This window comes from Prinia subflava, chromosome 10 (genome assembly GCF_021018805.1).
Source record: "Prinia subflava isolate CZ2003 ecotype Zambia chromosome 10, Cam_Psub_1.2, whole genome shotgun sequence".
NCBI lineage: Eukaryota > Metazoa > Chordata > Aves > Passeriformes > Cisticolidae > Prinia > Prinia subflava.
The window spans coordinates 1,842,197-1,860,522 of NC_086256.1; the positions used below are offsets into that span (position 1 = coordinate 1,842,197).

At 46.7% G+C, this 18,326-nt stretch overlaps 1 protein-coding gene across 1 annotated transcript in view; it reads right to left on the reverse strand.

Annotated features, from left to right (window-relative positions):
* The window catches only part of ROR1 (receptor tyrosine kinase like orphan receptor 1), a 150,174-nt gene that overhangs the window by 10,424 nt on the left and 121,424 nt on the right, over positions 1–18,326 (reverse strand). The window contains exons 5-6 of the mRNA XM_063406907.1: positions 3,989–4,116; positions 2,293–2,610 (exon numbers count right to left, since the gene is read on the reverse strand). Coding sequence (XP_063262977.1) covers positions 2,293–2,610; positions 3,989–4,116 — 446 coding nt within the window. The remainder of the gene's footprint in view (positions 1–2,292; positions 2,611–3,988; positions 4,117–18,326) is intronic.

The following is an 18,326-nucleotide window of genomic DNA, read 5'->3' on the forward strand; positions in this document are numbered from 1 at the left end:
TGTGGTTATTGGGTTAAAAGTAAAAATATTTAGGTGTCATTCCATAGTTGGACAGTTTATCCTTAAAAGGCCTTGTCGAGAGAGAGACAGGGCTCCATTTTTACTCTAGAAAGTGCTAGAAGTGCTGTAGAACTCACAGCTTGTGAGACTGTAATACAGATGAGAATTAATAAACATCTGAGTCCAAACAAGAAAATCTGTCTGGAGCATTTAATCCCAACCCTGGCAAAAAGAAGACAAAACACAGGTGAGCTGTTGGCATCCCAGCATGGCCCAGTTTGGGAGTGTGGGATCCCAGTTTGGTGTGTGTGAAAATTCTCAACACCTTGTGCACGTAGGCCCAAACACAGTAAAGAATACAGGCTTCGACCTGAGACCTTGGAAAAGACTTCCAAATTTAGAGACCATAAGCAAGAATGTGGGTTTGTAATACAGATAGAGACATACTAAGCTAGGCAGTGGGAAGTTTCAGAGATTAAAGTCAAGATCTAAAGGTGATAAGAAGTTTTAAGGTGTAGCAAGTAGTTTGTGTGTCACTGTATGATTGGATAAATAAAGCCCGCATTGCAGCAGGAGGTGTGACACAGGTTAATTAGCCATTGGTGTGGAAATTAATCTGTGTGGCAGTAGATTATTGGCTGATAAACCTTTCAAACCCCTTGTGACCTGTGGTCTTGTGACCACTGATGACCATTGACCATGAACCTGTGGGTGAAGACATTCTCACCCTTCATGAGATTGTAGAAGAAGAGAAATCGATCATTCATAATTCATATTTTAAGACACCTCCCAGTGGTCCTGTCTCTCTCAACACCCCGATAGGTGTGGCTGCAGGGCAGGGCCTGCTTTGCACTCACATTCCTGGGAGGATTTAAAGCTTCCAGGAGTGGAAACAGCCTCTCCATAAGACACACAGAAAGGCAGAGCCACAATGGGAAATGGAATTACAGCCCTTATTTCCATAGCAAGGTGGACAATTGGTGGGAGCCACGTTTTAGATTTGCCTGTTGGGATGTGGAAGGGTTGTGAAGGGGCTGCAGCCCAGCCTGATCAAAGAGTGGGCTCAGCCAGAGCCTAAATTTAGGCTGGCTTAAGCAGGCCAGCCCTGGATCCAGCCCTGCCAATGTTCCCCCTGACAAGGATCCCTGCACTGCACCGCCGGTGCTGCCAGGCTGAGGGGGGAGGAGGATGGAGGAGCAGGGAGGATGATGAAGGAGCAGGGAGGATGAAGCAGCTCATATTCCTCAGCATCCAAAGCTTACATGCCACAGTTTCCTACCCCATATCACTCAGAAAAGACTTGAAAAAACCCTTCAGAATTCCTGAAAAAAATCTTCAGAATTCCTGAAAAAAAACCCTTCAGAATTCCTGAAAAAAATCTTCAGAATTCCTGGAAAAATATCCTTCAGAATTCCTGAAAAAAATCCTTCAGAATTCCTAGAAAAAACCCCTTCAGAATTCCTGAAAATATGCATCAGAATTCCTGAAAAAACCCTTCAAAATTCCTGAAAAAATCCTTCTGAATTCCTGAAAAAAACCCTCCAGAATTCCTGAAAATAAAACCTTCAGAACTCCTGATAATATCCTTCAGAATCCCTGATAAAACCCTTCAAAATTCCTGAAAAAGACCCTTCTGAATTTCTGAAAAAAAACCTTAAAATTTTCTGAAAAAATCCTTCTGAATTCCTGAAAAAAACCCTTCAGAATTCCTGAAAAAACCCTTCAGAATACCTGCAAAAAAACCCTCAAAATTCCCGAAAAAAACCCCTTCAGAATTCCTGAAGAAAACCCTTCAGAATTCCTCAAAAAACCCCCTTCAGCATTCCTGAAAAACCCCTTCAGCATTCCTCCCCCTGCTGGCCGAGCTGGCGCTGGGCACTTCCCCTGTGAGCTGTCCCAGCCCAGCCCTGGCTCCACGTGGGACGCACGATCCCTCCCAGCCAGCCTGGGCGCTCCAGCCCCATTTTCCAAGGAGGAAAAGCATAGGGAATTCCCTTCCCCACTGTAACAAAGCATTTCTCACAGAGGAAAAGCAGAGGGAATTCCCTTCTCCACTGTAATAAAGCATTTCTCACGGAGGAAAAGCAGAGGAGCCTCCCTTTCCCACTGTAACAAAGCCTTTCTCACGGAGGAAAAGCAGAGGAATTCCCTTCCCCACTGTAACAAAGCATTTCTCACGGAGGAAAAGCAGAGGGAATTCCCTTTCCCCACTGTAACAAAGCATTTCTCACGGAGGAAAAGCAGAGGGAATTCCCTTTTCCACTGTAACAAAGCCTTTCTGCCAGCACTCACTCTTGTTGATGGGCTCGGCCATGGGGATGCCGATGCGGATGCAGCTGGCCGCCTCGGGGCTGTCGGGCTGCGGCAGGTCCTCGCAGTTGGGCAGCTTCAGCCGCATCAGGATCATGGGGTTGGACCTGGCGAAGATGTACTCGGTCTGGCACAGGACGTTCTCCAGGATCTCGCACTCGTCCCGGCACAGGTCCCGCGGTTTGGGGACGGCCGAGGCGTCGTCGCAGTAGGGGAAGGCGTAGTGGCACAGAGAGGGGATGGCGAACTGCGAGCACTTGTCCGACAGGTGGCTGGAGGTGCCGATCATGGTGAAGGCAGCTGCAAAACACACACGGGGTGGGCTGGGGATGCTCTGCCTGCCCGGGAAAGCCTCACTGCCCACAGCAGGAACACACAGTGCTAATTGCACTGCGAGTTATTAACGATGCGACTTCACCAGCAAGGAAAATGCACCGGGATTTCAGCACGGGGTCAATGCTGAGCTCATTGCCCAACCCCCTGCTGCTATGAGATTTTCTTAGTTTGCTGAGCGTTCATATTAAAGTGGAAGGTTTGCACCTTCTCACGCTCCTTTCATGTAAAAACCAGTTGTGTTCTATAAACGTTGCCACTGTTTTCACTTTCCTTGCTGGGACAGACAAGGCTGTGTGACAGTCCCTTTGACCAGCGTGGTTGAGAGGTGGCAATGCCACTCTCCAATCCATGGGCACCTTGTTGGAAGTAGATAAGAGGGAGTAATAAGCAAAGCAGGGATTCTCCCCTGCTGCTCTGATCCCCCCAAATTTGTAGCTCCGTGTGTCTTTTCGGGCAAGGCTCACAGCAACAACCCCCAAATATAATTATTCTTTTAATTATTCCTTTTTTTCCTCCCAAAAAAATTGGAATAGTTTACAAATTTGTGTAATATTTGGAAGCCCAGCAGGTAAACCCCAAATTCCTGCACCAGCTCCTTTGTGGAAGGTGACAGCTTTCATTCAATCCCAAATAACTTTTCAAACAGTTATTTAAACAGCTGGAAGGTTCTGAACTGGTGGCTCCACGTTGCCTTGCTTGGGGAAATGTTTCTTGGGGAAATGCTGGGGGAATGCCTTTTTTGCAATGCTGACAGTGTTTGGAGACAAAGGGAGAAGAGAAATTTGGGATATTCTGACAGCAAGAAAGAAAAATCTGAATATAGAGGTGATTACCGGGGCTAGGATCAAGCAGAGTTAATTTATATGAAAAATAGAGAATATCACAATATCTGTGAGTTCAGCAACCCCAGCAGCACATTCCACAAAAAGGATGGCAACTGGTTCTCCCTTAAATGCAAAGGAAATCCACTACCTGCTGCACGATTTATGCAGCCTTTCCCAGCACCTAAATTATTCCAGCATTATTATTATTATTATTATTATTATTATTATTATTATTATTATTATTATTATTATTATTTCCCCTTTGCTTTCAAAGCCCTTTGCTGGGCTAACAGCAGCACTGAGTCTTCCAGAAGCTGTAAACACACAGCCCTTTCTCCTTTAAAAATCTTTTTTTTTTAGGTATTTTGGGAGGAGCTGGAGGAGCAGAGACACCCAGACGAGCTCCTGGCAAGAGGGAATAAGGCCCAAAGCAAAATAACTTTGCTGTTTCTAAAACTCCAGCAGCCCTTTGGGAGCAGACAGCTCGGTGGGGAAGCAGCCAGGGAGTTTTTACTCACCTGTAATCTGATTTTCTATTTCCCCCTGCATGTGCAAGGACTCCATGTAGATGGTTCTGTTCCCAATGAAGCGGGCGCAGGCGATGCCCCTGTAAGGCTGGCAAAACCCATCCTCCTCATACTCATCCCTGAAACCAGCCAGAAACAATCAAATGGTGACTGTAAAATAGTGAAAACAATTAGGATTATTTCCCTACGTTCAAAGAGAGCTTGAATATTTGTTTGTTTAAATAAACCCCCTTCATCTGCCTGGTAAAAAGTGGCATTTCAGCTTAGCCAAAATACACATTAATGTTGTATGAAATGAGTGCTTTTAAGGTCTGCTCAGAAATAAACCCAGCCTTGATTAGAAGAGAAATATAAACTGCCCGGAGAAATAGGATTGATGTTTATTTAAAGCAGCTAACACATAGTTTTCTATTTTTGAACCAAGCTTGTGCTCTAATATTGATAAACACAGCAGGAAGAGTCATGCAAGCAGAATTTCAAGTGTATATAGAAAATCCAACCTCTGCCAGCAGCGATGCCCTGGAAATGGGAAATGTTTGCTCAGCCTTCCGTGTGTGTAGAACATTTAGTGCTCAAACAGGACCAAAACTGAGACAGGAGCTCAACAGACACATTTCTTTCATTAGGTGCTTCTTTTAGTCAATACTGGGGACATTTAATCCAGAAATCCAGATGGGAAATTATTTGCTCTTCAAACACAGCAAGGAAAGGCAGACACTGGGTATTTTGAATAATCAGCAGCGAGCAGGGAGTTTTAGTGGGTTTTGAGGAGGGGTTTTAGCACATGATCCCTGAAATCCCAATGCATGAATCAGCCCTTTCAGTCCCTTCCTGCGAGGATCCACTCCGAGATGTTTAACTGAGATTTTTGGCAGGAATTTTCTGGACAGACACCCCGGCTCTGCTTGAGGAGGCAACAGGAGGTGCTCAGTGAAAATCTGCTGATATTTCATTTGTCATTCCTGCCCAGCCCAGCAGCTCCTCTGTGGCTCTCAGACTGGGATAAATGATACTGGAATATCCCTAGGGATGATGCCAGCCGGGAGGGAACAGGTGTCCTTTGTGTGGGGCATTCTCCCTCCCCCAGATGCCGAAAGCCCAACAGCGGAACCACGCTACGCCTTAATAAGGCAAAAATCAGAGCTTTTTTTTTTTTTTTAATCAACTCTGCCATTAAGTTTAACAAAAGCCACTTTCATCCCCTCCTCAAGACCTTGGCTGTGCGAGCTTGGAAATGCAAATTCCACGGGGCTCTTTGAAGTCGCCCATCCTTTGTGCGCGGCTCCGGGGCCGGCGGGCGCTCCCGGTGCCCGTCCCCGGTGCCCGCTCAGGGATTAGCGGGAAAAGCGCCGGGATCGCCCTCCGGGACACCCCAGACATGGCCCGGGCTGGCACAGCCGGCCCCGATCCCCGCAGTGTCCGCAGGGAGAGGCCAAACCCCGGGATTAGCGCGGTAATTTATGGGTGTGAAGGCGAGGGGGTGGGAAAGAGCGACGGGAGAGATGGAAAACCCCTCCAGGGCCACCTCACCACTGGGAAATTCCAAAGATATTCCCAAGATATTCCCAAGGTATTCCCAAGCACTCTGGAAGCTGGGTCGCAAAAGCACGACCTTTAAAGCACTGCCAATTAAACTCTTCATTAACAGCCTGAGGGAAGGTTGAGGAGCCTCAGGGATTCAGGCAACAAAGACACCTGAGATGCAGGCAGGGACACACGGCCCATCCTCGGGTTCCTGCAGGGAGCAGCTCTGGTGAAATTATTTTTGTTCTGTTGGTTCTTGAAGAGAAAATCTGAAATCTGAGCTGAAAAAGCGACTGCAGGCTCTGGAGGTGAGTTCATCTTCTCATCATCAAATGCCCAGATAGGATATGATTAATTAGCCGTTCATTTTTAATGGAATTATAGCATCATAGAATCCTTAAGGCTGGAAAAGGCCGCTAAGATCGAGTCCAGCCATTCCCCAGCGCTGCCAAGTCCCCAAGTGCTACATCCACAGGGATTTTAAATCCCTCCAGGGATGGGGACTCAGCACTGGGCCAATGCCTGACCACCCTTTCTGTAAAGCAAATTTTCAAAATATCCAGTCTGAGCCTCCCCTGGCCCAGCCTGAGGCCGTTCCCTCTCCTCCTGTCCCTGTTCCTTGGGAGCAGATCCCAAATCCCCCCGGCTGTCCCCTCCTGTCAGGAGCTGTGCAGAGCCACAGGGTGCCCCCTGAGCCTCCTTTTCTCCGTAATTTCTCTGAATTTATCACGGAATTTCACCCAGGGACTCCCCAAAGGCTCCCCTTGAAGGGGAGGGTTGGCAGGGAGCTGCCACCAGCTCAGCTGGCTGGAAATGCCCTGAGGAGCGGGGATTATTCTGCAGATAATCTCAGGAGAGGAAGGGCCAGGATGCCTCCAGCCGTGCCCTGGGGCTGCATCCAGAGGAATTCACACAGGGAAAATCGCAGATTAGTACCTCATGAGGAGCAGGAACTGTTTAGGATTGTTTTGGCAATCAGCTCCATAATGGGGCAGAAGGGTAAAACAAACGAAAGGAACAGGAGCATCAGGGTATGCCAGAGGGACGCTGAGATTCCGCAGTCCCCTGAACCCTGCTGCGGGGGACCTGGGGACAAAAAAAGGGCTGGGAGGTTCCTCTGTGGAACAGCAGCTCCCCACAGCACAGCGGGTTTGGGGAGCAGCCACGGCTCTCCCACACCCTTTCCCTGAGCAGATGCTGCCGAGGGGATCGCCCTCTGCTTTCCAGACACTCCATCCAAACCCATCCAAACCCATCCAAAACCCATCCAAATCCATCCAAACCCAGAGCCGGAGCCCCACACGAAAGCCACAAAACCATGAAGGGCTCCCGCAGCTCAAACACATTCCCCACCTCCTGCTGCCCCCTGGCAGCGCCTGGGCTTTAAAAACAGCTATTTTCAGGTTTGGCTTGAAACACAGAGATCACGTTTTGGCTTTAAACACAGCGATCACTTTTTGGCTTTAAACACACCTATCAGTTCTTGGCTTTAAACACAACTATTATCAGGTTTGGCTTTAAACACAACCCTGAATTTTTTGTTTTAAACACAGCAATAGGGTTTTGGTTTTAAACACACTCCTATCAGTTTTTGGTTTTAAACGGAGCCATTATCAGGTTTGGCTTTAAACACAGCTCTGAATTTTTTGTTTTAAACACAGCAATAGGGTTTTTGTTTAAAACACAGCAATAGGATTTTGGTTTTAAACACATACCTATCAGTTTTTGGTTTTAAACACACACCTATCAGTTTTTGGCTTTAAACATACACCTATCAGTTTTTGGCTTTAAACGCAGCCATTATCAGGTTTTGGCTTTGAACACAGCTCTCGGTTTCTTGGGCTCAAGGCTGAGCCCGCATTCCTTTCCCGCAGTTTGGCATTCCTCACCTGCTCTGCGTGAGGAATCACCGCATCCCGCTCGGGTGAGTTTCTGCCTCTTGATCCTGATCCCGCACAAGGAAGGGTCCCTTTGGCTCCAGCAGGATGGAAATTAGGCCTGACCCAGCAATTAACGTGTTAACATTTACAGACCAGTTTAAATCCTAATGATTAAGTCCTAACGAACTGAAAGTCAATGCAAGCCCCCAGATTCAGCACCGCAGGGCTTCTAGAGCCCTTCTTTGCAGGTTTGGTTTCCACTCTGTTTTCTCTTTCGCCCTGTCGATATTTCCAGCCTGGATGTTGATCTTGGAGCTTGCCCACTGCTTTTGGATCCTGCTGCACTTCTCCGTGTGACAACACCTCTGGCTGGGTGTAAGAATAGCACCGAGGATTCATTTACACCGTGCTCAGGTGTCCCCGAGGATCTGAAAGCTCAGAGCTCACAGAAAACTGAGGAGGAGCTTTGAAGGGTGTCCAAAATCTCTTCAAGATCCCTCCCAGCCCAGCCCATTCTCCGATTCCATCTCGATCTCAGCTGCTCCTGGCTTGAAGCTCCCGTGAATCCCGAGGCTGATCCCCCTCCAGAGCAGCTCCTTTCTGACTCTGGGCCCAACTTCTGCCTCTGCAGCTTTTTGGGCATCCCCACGCAAAGCAGGCAGAGCAGAGGAGCATTAACAATCAGATTGCAACATTGATTTTATTGCTTCACACTTAGCCTGGAGGGGCTCGGTGGTACCAGCCCCACTGCAAGTGGTTCCTGAACACAAACCCACAAACCATCCCTGCAAGGTTCTCTGGCAAACTCCACCTCCCAACATCTCAAATTTTCTTTTTCTAAATTACAAGAAATCGCCCAAATTTAAACATTTCCAGCAAATGCCAACGAGTCCAGGAACTCAGTTCAGCAAAGGCTTTGTAAGCAGGCTTTAATGTGAGTTCATTGAGAAGTGTTGAATATACTGATAGAAAACCCGAATCTGTGAGATCATGTTGTATTTATTTTTACAATCCAATATATTAAAAATGCATATTCCAGAGATGCTGTCATTGTGTGGTCATTCCTACCACACCCCATGGATTTCTTTCTTTCTTTTCTTTTTCCTTTCCTTTCCTTTCCTTTCCTTTCCTTTCCTTTCCTTTCCTTCCTTTCCTTTCCTTTTCCTTTCCTTTCCTTTCCTTTCTTTCCTTTCCTTTCCTTTCCTTTCCTTTCCTTTCCTTTCCTTTCCTTTCCTTTCCTTTCCTTTCCCTTTCCTTTCCTTCCTTTCCTTCCTTTCCTTTCCTTTCCTTTCCTTTCCTTTCCATTCCTTTCCTTTCCTTCCTTTCCTTTCCTTTCCTTTTCCTTTCCTTTCCTTTCCTTTCCTTTCCTTTCCTTTCCCTCCCTTTTTCTTTCTTTCTCTTTTCCCCTTTTTGCTTAAGAAGGATTTAAATGAGTACTTTGCAAGAAAGAATCATAAATCCAGGACTAATTTGGATGTCTTGAGCAAAAATGGCCAAAGCAGGGAACAGAACAGGCAAGACAAAGTCCCAAATGCCCTGAGTGTCCAAAACCCAGCATGAATTTAGGTATAAATGCAGTGAAAGGTTGATTTATGAGAATTAACCAATATGAAGAGCAGAAGCAAATAAATTTTCAATTATCTCCCAGATCTAGCAAGTGGAGATGGAAAAGTTTTGGCTCTGGGTGAAGACTGCAGACGTTTTTTCTCACTGACAAAATGAAAGACATTTTGTCTTGCCATTGATTACAAGGTGTATCAATAAATTATTTTATGGTTCCGTACACCCAGTGCCCCTCTCTGTATAAATTACTTGCACATTGTTAAATAAATTATATTTTCTTCCCTCCTCGTGTTCCAGCTTCACACAGGATGAAATGAAAGGGGTTTGACTTGGCAGATCTCCCTTAAAGCAAACAGATGAATAAAAATTCTCTCATACTTTCCAAAGAGCAAAGCCCAGTTGCCTGTGCCTCGCTTGGAAAATGGGAACACCTTGGCTCTGTTTCAACGATATATTTCAGCGAATTTCTGCATTTCACTTTGCAAAAAGAAGAGAACTGCCCAGACTTCCACGTCACTGTGTAATTTAGGGAAGAGTTTTGGGGAGTAAAAGCTGTTGCTGTTTGACACCCATTTAAAGGCACAGGCGGCCAGGGCTGAAATGGGAAAGCAGAGGTAGAAAGTTAAAAATTCATAATGCTGTGCTTTAACATCATTATAGAGTCCCAGAGCACCTCTGAATAATAATAATAATAATTATTACTATTAATAATAATAATAGTAGAGCCTGGGATAGTGGAAGGTGTCTCTGCTCCTGGCAGGGGTTGGAATAAAATGATCTTTAATGTTCTCCTCATTCTAGGACTCTGTGATGAAAAAATGCCAATAATTAAATGAGATCTGCCTAAGGAATTGCTTTACTTGGTTGTTACCTCACTGTTCAGACTGAGGGTTGCTTTGAATGATGTCTCCAGTCCAGATATGGGTAAATAATCCAGAATTCCTGCTGGTTTGGGATGCTGGTTGAACGGATTTGCAGTGGGATGGCACCAGGGAGCCCAGGCCAGCACTGAGGCCATGAATTAAAGCTAAATATTGACCAAAAATCATAAAACCAGCCCTGAGATTCAGCTTCAGAGATGTTCTTTTCCTCCTAAACACTTGAACTGTCCCCTTGCTGACACAACTCCTGCAAGGCCCAAGGGCATTCCCTGCAGGCTGGGAGGGCTCAGCAGCTGCAGCTGGTCAGGGAACAACCCTGGGAGCGGGGCTTGGATCATTCCTGGCAGATTCCTGACATCATTATTCAGGATAAACTGCAAATCATCTGCTCAGAGTTAGGGAATGGCAGGAAACTCCTGGCACTGCTGTTTTGTTTGACAGAGCTGTTTTAAGGTTACGTTTGGAAGCTTGGCTCGTCCAAGTTTCGAAACGCAGAGGGGGAGAAAAAAAGGTGAAATATTTGAAGAGCAGTCAAGAGGGATAAGATTACACGTGCTGAAGGTTGTCTCCTCTCTCAGAGGAGAAAACACGGAGAAAATTCCCTTCCCTAGTGCTGGATTCCCTCCTGGAGCTGCAGGGGTCTCACCCACCCCTCGCCCACCTCTCGTGGGGCACGGAGCTCCAGAGGAGGTGGGGATGGAGGGATGGATGGATGGATGGATGGATGGATGGATGGATGGATGGATGGATGGATGGATGGATGGATGGATGGAGGGATGGAGGGATGGATGGATGGATGGATGGATGGATGGATGGATGGATGGATGGAGGGATGGATGGATGGATGGATGGATGGATGGATGGATGGAGGGATGGATGGATGGATGGAGGGATGGAGGGATGGATGGATGGATGGATGGATGGATGGAGGGATGGATGGAGGGAGGGATGGAGGGATGGAGGGATGGAGGGATGGAGGGATGGAGGGATGGAGGGATGGATGGATGGATGGATGGATGGATGGATGGATGGATGGATGGATGGATGGATGGAGGGATGGATGGATGGAGGGATGGAGGGAGGGATGGAGGGATGGAGGGATGGAGGGATGGAGGGATGGAGGGATGGATGGATGGATGGATGGATGGATGGATGGAGGGATGGAGGGAGGGATGGAGGGATGGAGGGATGGATGGAGGGATGGTGGAGGGATGGATGGAGGGATGGAGGGATGGATGGATGGATGGAGGGATGGAGGGATGGATGGAGGGATGGATGGAGGGATGGATGGAGGGATGGAGGGATGGAGGGAGGGATGGAGGGATGGATGGAGGGATGGAGGGATGGAGGGATGGATGGATGGATGGATGGATGGATGGATGGATGGATGGATGGAGGGATGGATGGAGGGATGGAGGGATGGAGGGAGGGATGGAGGGATGGATGGATGGATGGAGGGATGGAGGGATGGATGGATGGAGGGATGGATGGAGGGATGGAGGGATGGAGGGAGGGATGGAGGGATGGATGGAGGGATGGAGGGATGGAGGGATGGAGGGAGGGAGGGATGGGCAGCTCCAGCCCACAGAGCTGCAGCTGCTCTGCCTGAGCCACCCCAGACCTCGTGGCTGAGGGTCTGAGGGGCCTGGGAGGGGATGGATGGGCCTGGAGCACATCCCCTCCTCCTCCATGTCCCACACGCTGCAGGGAAGCTGGACACCAAGGCAAAGGGAGAGATGTCCTTTAAGAGCTTGGCCACGTCCTCCAATTTATTTTGTCCAAATCCCTCCCAGCTGGGAGGGAATATTCAGAATTTAGGGCCCAATTATGCACATTTTGGTTAGACTTGAGAAGGCTGCCCAGCCCTAAATTTGAAAACTCAGATTCTGATGTTCTAGAAAGCAAAATCCCAACCCTTCCTGGGTACCAGGACAGTGCAAATACAGCTTTGAACTCTTCCAAACTGATAGAAAAACCTGCAATATTGAACCCCACAAAATCAGTTTCAGCCCATTTTATTTCTCCCTAGCTCTCTCCTTCTTTCCCTTATTTTCTGGAGTCACAGCTCTATTTCTGCTCCTCCCTCCCCTCTCCTTCCTCCTAACATTTAATTTGTCTTCTGTGCCTCAAATAGTTCTTTCTTCTGGTGACCTAATATTTTAACCCTACGCATGATGAGAAACAGACTTCACAAACCTGACACTTGAATTAAAAGTGAAACACATGCCTCAGCACAAGTTAATTAAAAACAATACCTATAATGTTAGCTTGTTTAAGCCATTATTTGACCAGAAATTTGCACCCATCAATAAATGGAGTCCACAACTGCTGCAAAAATAACAGCAAGCTCGAAGTTAGCAAAGTTAGCTGGTTTATTTCTCTTTTTATTTCACTGATAAGAAGATCTCCCTGATAGGAGGGGGCAGCCAGGGGGGTCAGGCTCTGCTCCCATGGAACAGGGTGAGAGGGAACAGCCTCCAGTTGTGCCAGGGGAGGTTTGGGCTGGATATTGGGAGAATTTTTTTATGGAAAGGGTGATCAGGCATTGGGAGTGGGGCAGGGGTGGAGTCCCCATCCCTGCAGGGATCCAAAATCCCTGTGGATGTGGCACTTGGGGACGTGGGGCAGCGGTGGCTGGACTCGATCTCAGAGGGCTTTTCCAAGCTAAACAATCCTGTGGCTCCATGAAATTCGGGATTCTTTTAAGAAAATCCAGCAGATTTTCCTCAAGAACCTTCCTGGGAGTTAGGCCTGGGTGGGAACACGGATTTTTCCTCCTGCAGTTGGGATTGTTGGGTTTAGGAGCATCACAAACTTGAGCTGGGGGTAAATCCAAACTCATTTTAACCCGTTGGTCTCACTGAATTCCTTGGCCAAGCCTCCCAACTGTGAAAACATTGGAAGTTCACACAAACTGCAGGTCCACCATAAATCCATCGCCTGCCACACAAAATTCCTCAGCTGGGAATTGCCGGAGCTTGAAAAGCCATCCCCACCCATACCAAAGTGGGAAAGATCCTTTTGCAGATAAGAAACTCCCTCTTGAGACAACAAACACAGGAAAATCGGCTCCAGTGGAGATGGAGAGCGTCCCTCGGTGCCCTCCTGGAAATGGGATAAGGCACAGAGAGAACCTCTTTGTTTTCCTTAAAAACATTTTCCCTCTATCCGGGGGCTGCACGGACCTGAGTGAAGCAACCACACTCCAGGAGCCACTGGAATATTCAGAATATTCGCATTTTGGTTAGCCTCGAGAAGGACACCCGGCCCTAAATTCTGAAAATCCAGGAAAGAATTGTGAAAAATGGGCAGTTTTCTACTCAAAAATGGGACAAATCCCTCCCAAAACTTCAGATTCTAGGAAAAAACCCAGCCAGTCACTGCCCCTTTCTCATGTTAGCCCAAAAAGTGAATCTGTTCCAGCACACCTTCCTGCCTGTTTTCTGGCAGCAGCATTAAAATAATTATTAAGTAAATTCTAAACCCTTCTTCTTTTTTGTCTTTTTTGGGGGGGTTTGAGGTGGTTTTTTTTGTGTTTTTTATTTTGTTTTGGTTTTGGTGTTTTTTTTGTTTGAAACATCTAATTTTTCAATGCCAACCAGTTTGAAACTGTAAAAGTTTAAATTGTGTGAGCAACTGAAGGAAAAGCCCAGTCTGTAGAAAGCATCTCAAAGGCTGTCCCTTCACAGCCTTTTTACAGCCAATAATTGGTATTCAAGGTGAAAAAACCCCATTTTTTGTCCCCCAGAACAAGCACTTTTTACAATTCATGTGGCTGAAAATGAACTTTTTTTTTGGATTTGTCAAAGTTTTAGGATATGAAATTTATTGATATTTCCCAACACATAAAACTATCCCAATTGGTTTATTTAGTTTTATTTTATTATTCCAGTGAGCCAGCAATTGAGAATAGGAATCCCCTCGAGGTTTGCATTAGTGGGAATTATGGTAATGTGCCACTGGGAATGGATCACAACTTTTTAAGGCATTTTACACGTGATTATTGGGGTGCTTTGATGCAAATTAAAGCAAATTAAAGCACGTCTGCCAGACTTCCTACCTGTGCCACCAACATTTCAGCTCCAAATCTGAAATTAATTGTGATTGATAAGCTCAGATGGACGATATGGCTGATATTAATGCATTCTCCCACTGGAAAAATATTATTTAAGATAACAGACTTGTTTCTAGAGCCTTGTTTTAATAACATCTGTTCTGGCACACTCGAGCATTGCACTGGATCAAATTTAAAAGCTGGGTTTTATCTCGGAGTGGGTGAAATTCTCAGATCAATACTCACTCTTATCGTGGTCTTGTAATATAAAACACGGATTTTGCAACTGCATAAAAAATTCGAGGATTTAGCCAGACACCATTTAAAGGGCAGGCACACCCCACCCATGCAGCAGAGCCGTATAGAGCTGAAAATCAAAGGAAACCCTGATATTCCCACCCTGCTGCTCCTTTGATGCAGCCAAGGAACTTTATTTTGGCAAGGCCACGATTGCCTGTTTTGTCTGCAGTGCCAAGGATGGAGTAACAATCCATGTTATTCATGGAAAAATACAGAGTTGAAGCCCACGGAATTCCTCAGGTTTATCCCCACGGAGCTGAGATCAGACCCTCGAAGAGCTGCAGCTCCTGATGCCCCAAACAGCTCTCAGGGTTCTTCTCCCCTTCCCTCACCTTTAGCATTGCTGGAATTGTATTTTCTCCCATTATCTTTTGCTCCTTCCCAGTTTCCAAAAGATGGGAACACTCCTGGAAGGGCAAATTCTCATCTGATACTCCTTGGTGCCCATTGGGGAGGAAAAACTGACACCACCAAATTTGAAATAAATGCTGAAAAATTACTGAGAGGAGCAGAAGTCAGACAAGGAGATTTCCAAAATTGCCAGTGGTGCAAAAGAGGTTTCATGATGCTTTCAAGTCCAAGGTGAAGAGTTTCTGCTGTAATTCATATTTTTTTCTCACAAGATGGAAATGGTGGAACTGTCACCAATAATGCAGAGTTAAAGGCATTTATTTATCATTTACACACAATAAAATTTACACTAAAATTAAAATTAAAATTTACAATATCATTTACACACACACTCTGCTCCAAAAGTGGTTAAAGAAAACATTAGAGAGGAACTGCTAAAGCCAAATCTTTCAGACTCAGGCAGGTTGAGGCAATTTCCACCCCAGCACTGTGGGAGAAGCCTCTCCACGATCTCTGTGGGATATCGTGTGCTGTCCGTACTCACACACATCCTGGGAAAACCCAAATCCCTCCAGGGCTGCCGGCCTTCCCCACCTCACAAACCAGGGAATGGCTGGAATGGAGCCCAAAGAACCCAGGAGAGAGGAGGTGACAGGGCTGGGACAGTGCCCAGGAGCTCACGGAGATGAGACCTCGCAGGGTCCCTCTGGCAGAGTCAAAGCTGGGATGTAAAGGGAAGAGGGGCTGCACATTTAGGATCCTAAAGGGGCTTCTGACCCCCATTCATGTTCAGAAGTTAAAGGCAGATAAAATCAACATGACAGGGTTTTTTTCCTCAAAGATGTGCCCCAGTTAATTGCAAATCACCCAAACTGAGCCATACCCAGAGAGAAATTCTACAGCAGTGGGGACTGCAATGGTCCCTCCTCGCTTTAGGCCCTCCAAATCTCTAATCCAGCTGTGACCCTGGAAAGGGGACTGGCCTGCAAAGTGTTCTTGGTGCTAATTGCTGGGCAGAACCGTGGCAAAAGAATGTGTCCATTCATCTGGAGCAAAATCAGGAAGGAAAGAAAATCTATTTGTTTAAAATTAATTCACCAGGACAAGCAGTTTGGCTGGAGAACTACAGCAGGGTAAGGTTTGTGATTGGTTTTTGCTGAGCACTGGTCCTGGCTGGCTCAGGCACAGGAACAGCATCAAACACCAGCTCGGATGATAAGTGCTTTCCTTCCTCACCCAGGTAACCAGGCATGTTTTCCTGTTAACAAGATCCATAAAGTTGACACACTCAGAAATGGATGATTAACTCCTTTTACAGTATTTGAGGTGGCCCGGGGTTATTGCTTTGAATAGCCAGAGCTGGAACGTCAGGAATGGTTTTAATTATCAGGATAAATAATGTAACACCTTATAATCTTCTCCCTTGCACTGCAGGACTTTGTGATGGAGCTACACAGACGGGGAGGGAGCAGTAACTACACACAGGCTGGCTGAGCAGTGAGGTTATCCTCGTAGGAAAACTCCTTCCCAAGCTTTTACACCCTGCTGAAGTCATGGAAGCCCCTTGGGTCACTACAGATTTATTCCCACTTTTAATGGTTATACCAGGCTGAATAAACACTTGCTCCAACACTGGTTCTCCTGAAGGCTGCAGAAGCCTGGAGTAAAATCTAAATTGAGCTTGGGATGAGTTTAAATTGAAAAAGAATAGGTTTGGATGGGATATTGGGCAGGAATTGTTCCCTGGGAGGGTGGGCAGGCCTGGCACAGGTCCCCAGAGCAGCTGTGGCTGCCCCTGGATCCCTGGCAGTGCCCAAGGCCAGGCTGGAGCAGCCTGGGGCAGTGGAAGTGTCCCTGCCCATGGGACGAGATTTAATGTCCCTTTCTGAATTCCTGGATTGTGAGAGGGAGGGAAGCTCTGCAGTGTCCAGCTCCCAGCTGGGACAGGGATTCCAGGGACAAGCCAAGGTCCCGCTCCCAGCCCTGGATCCCAGCCTGGGATGTCTCAGCAGGCAAACAGCAAAGGCTCAGCACCGAGTGTGTCTGAAGAGGGAGGAGAACCCCAAAGTGCCCACGGAAAGAAAGGATTTACTTGCAGACAGAGATGACTTTTCATGTGGGTGAAAGAACGCCAAGGACAGGAAACAAATCCATCCCACAGAGCCACAGACGCTGCCTCTCCCCCTGCCAGTGCCCCGTGCTTGCAGAACTGTAATTTATTATTATTATTATTATTATTATTCCTCCTACTTTTTGTTCTCCTGAATAATTCCTACCACAAGCGATTGAAGCTTTCACTACTGCAAAGTTTGAAATGTTTCATCTCAATTCATTTTTGATGAACCAAAAACCTGCCTGAGGCTGAGCTCTGGATGTGCTGAGCCTCCAGCAGGTCCCTCAGAGCTCCTCCTTTCCTTGGTCCCCACCAACACAGAACGAAAAGAGCAGAGGAGGATTTGTTTAAGGAACTTCAGCAGCTGCTGGGCACTGAGGTAAAAGAATGAAATGATAGAGATTGAGATTTGTCCCCTGAGATTTTCCTGCTGGCTTGTGTGAGAGATTTTGCTGTGACCACAGAAACATTTGAGGCCTTTAAACAGGATTTCCCTCCTAATTAAGGCCTTATGGCACCTCGTGTGCCTCGGAGATGACCTCAGATATTGCAAGTGGGTTCTGAAATGTGTGAGCAGTTCTTTATTCCACCCTTCCACCCAGCCACTCCCAAGGCCCAGGAAAGTTCCAGAGCAGGATTTGGCCACCAGAAGCTGCAGGGTTTGAAGGAAAACAAGGACTTTGAAAACCACTCGTTCCACAGAAGAGAAGCTCCATTTCCTCTTTCAGAACATTAAATTAAGACACAATTTCATCTGTCAGTTTTCTGACTCAGTTACATTGAACTCATGACAGCCAGACACCCTTTTACACCATGAGCACCCAGGTTATTGAATTATTTCCCTTCTTCTCTGCTCCACCTACAGCCCTTTCCCCAGGAGTGAAACAGCAGAGGCAGTGGGGAGCAGAGAAAATCAAATTCTGTGTTTTCCTGCAGCACTGGATCCTTGGAATGACTCTGAACCCACCCCAGGGTGGTGGGGAGGGAAATCAAGGACCTGGTTTCAAATACCTTAAATTTTGTTGTATTTTATTTCTTAACTGCATAAGGTAGACCAGCAACCCCCCCAAACAGAACAGAAAGCTCCCAAAGCCTGGGACTGAGGTGAATTTTCCATTGTAAAATACAATCCTTGTCCCCAAAACAAAACTTCCCACCTTTATTTTAGCAACTCTGCGCTGAGAGGCCACTGAAGAAGGAACTGGGTTGGATTTACACACAAATAAAACAGCAGATCAGTAATTTTCCTGTGTTGTCTCAAGCATAATGAAAATCAGGTTTAATCTCACGTGAATCAGGGACTCTCTAAAACATGTTTTTTTATTTGTCCTCTTTGAGCACACAACACACAGGCCAAGTCCTTCCAAAGCCAGGCTCTGCTAAGCCAGGACTGAAAGCTGACCCAGGCCTGCTGAAACCCATTGTCACTCTAATATTGTCAGCTCTTTCCTCACAGCCCTCAGGCTCAAAGAAATCCTGCTAAGCCACTTAAAATGTCCTTCTGATTAGAGATAAATGAGATTTTTTTTTGATTTAAACTGTCTTAAAGAGCAAACACTGCCTCCTGAACGCTGGAATGCTTCACAAAAACCCAGTGGTTTGGCCCAAAGTGCTGCTGCAAGCTTTCAGCAGCTCCACCAGGGATTTTGGGGTTGGCTTCAAA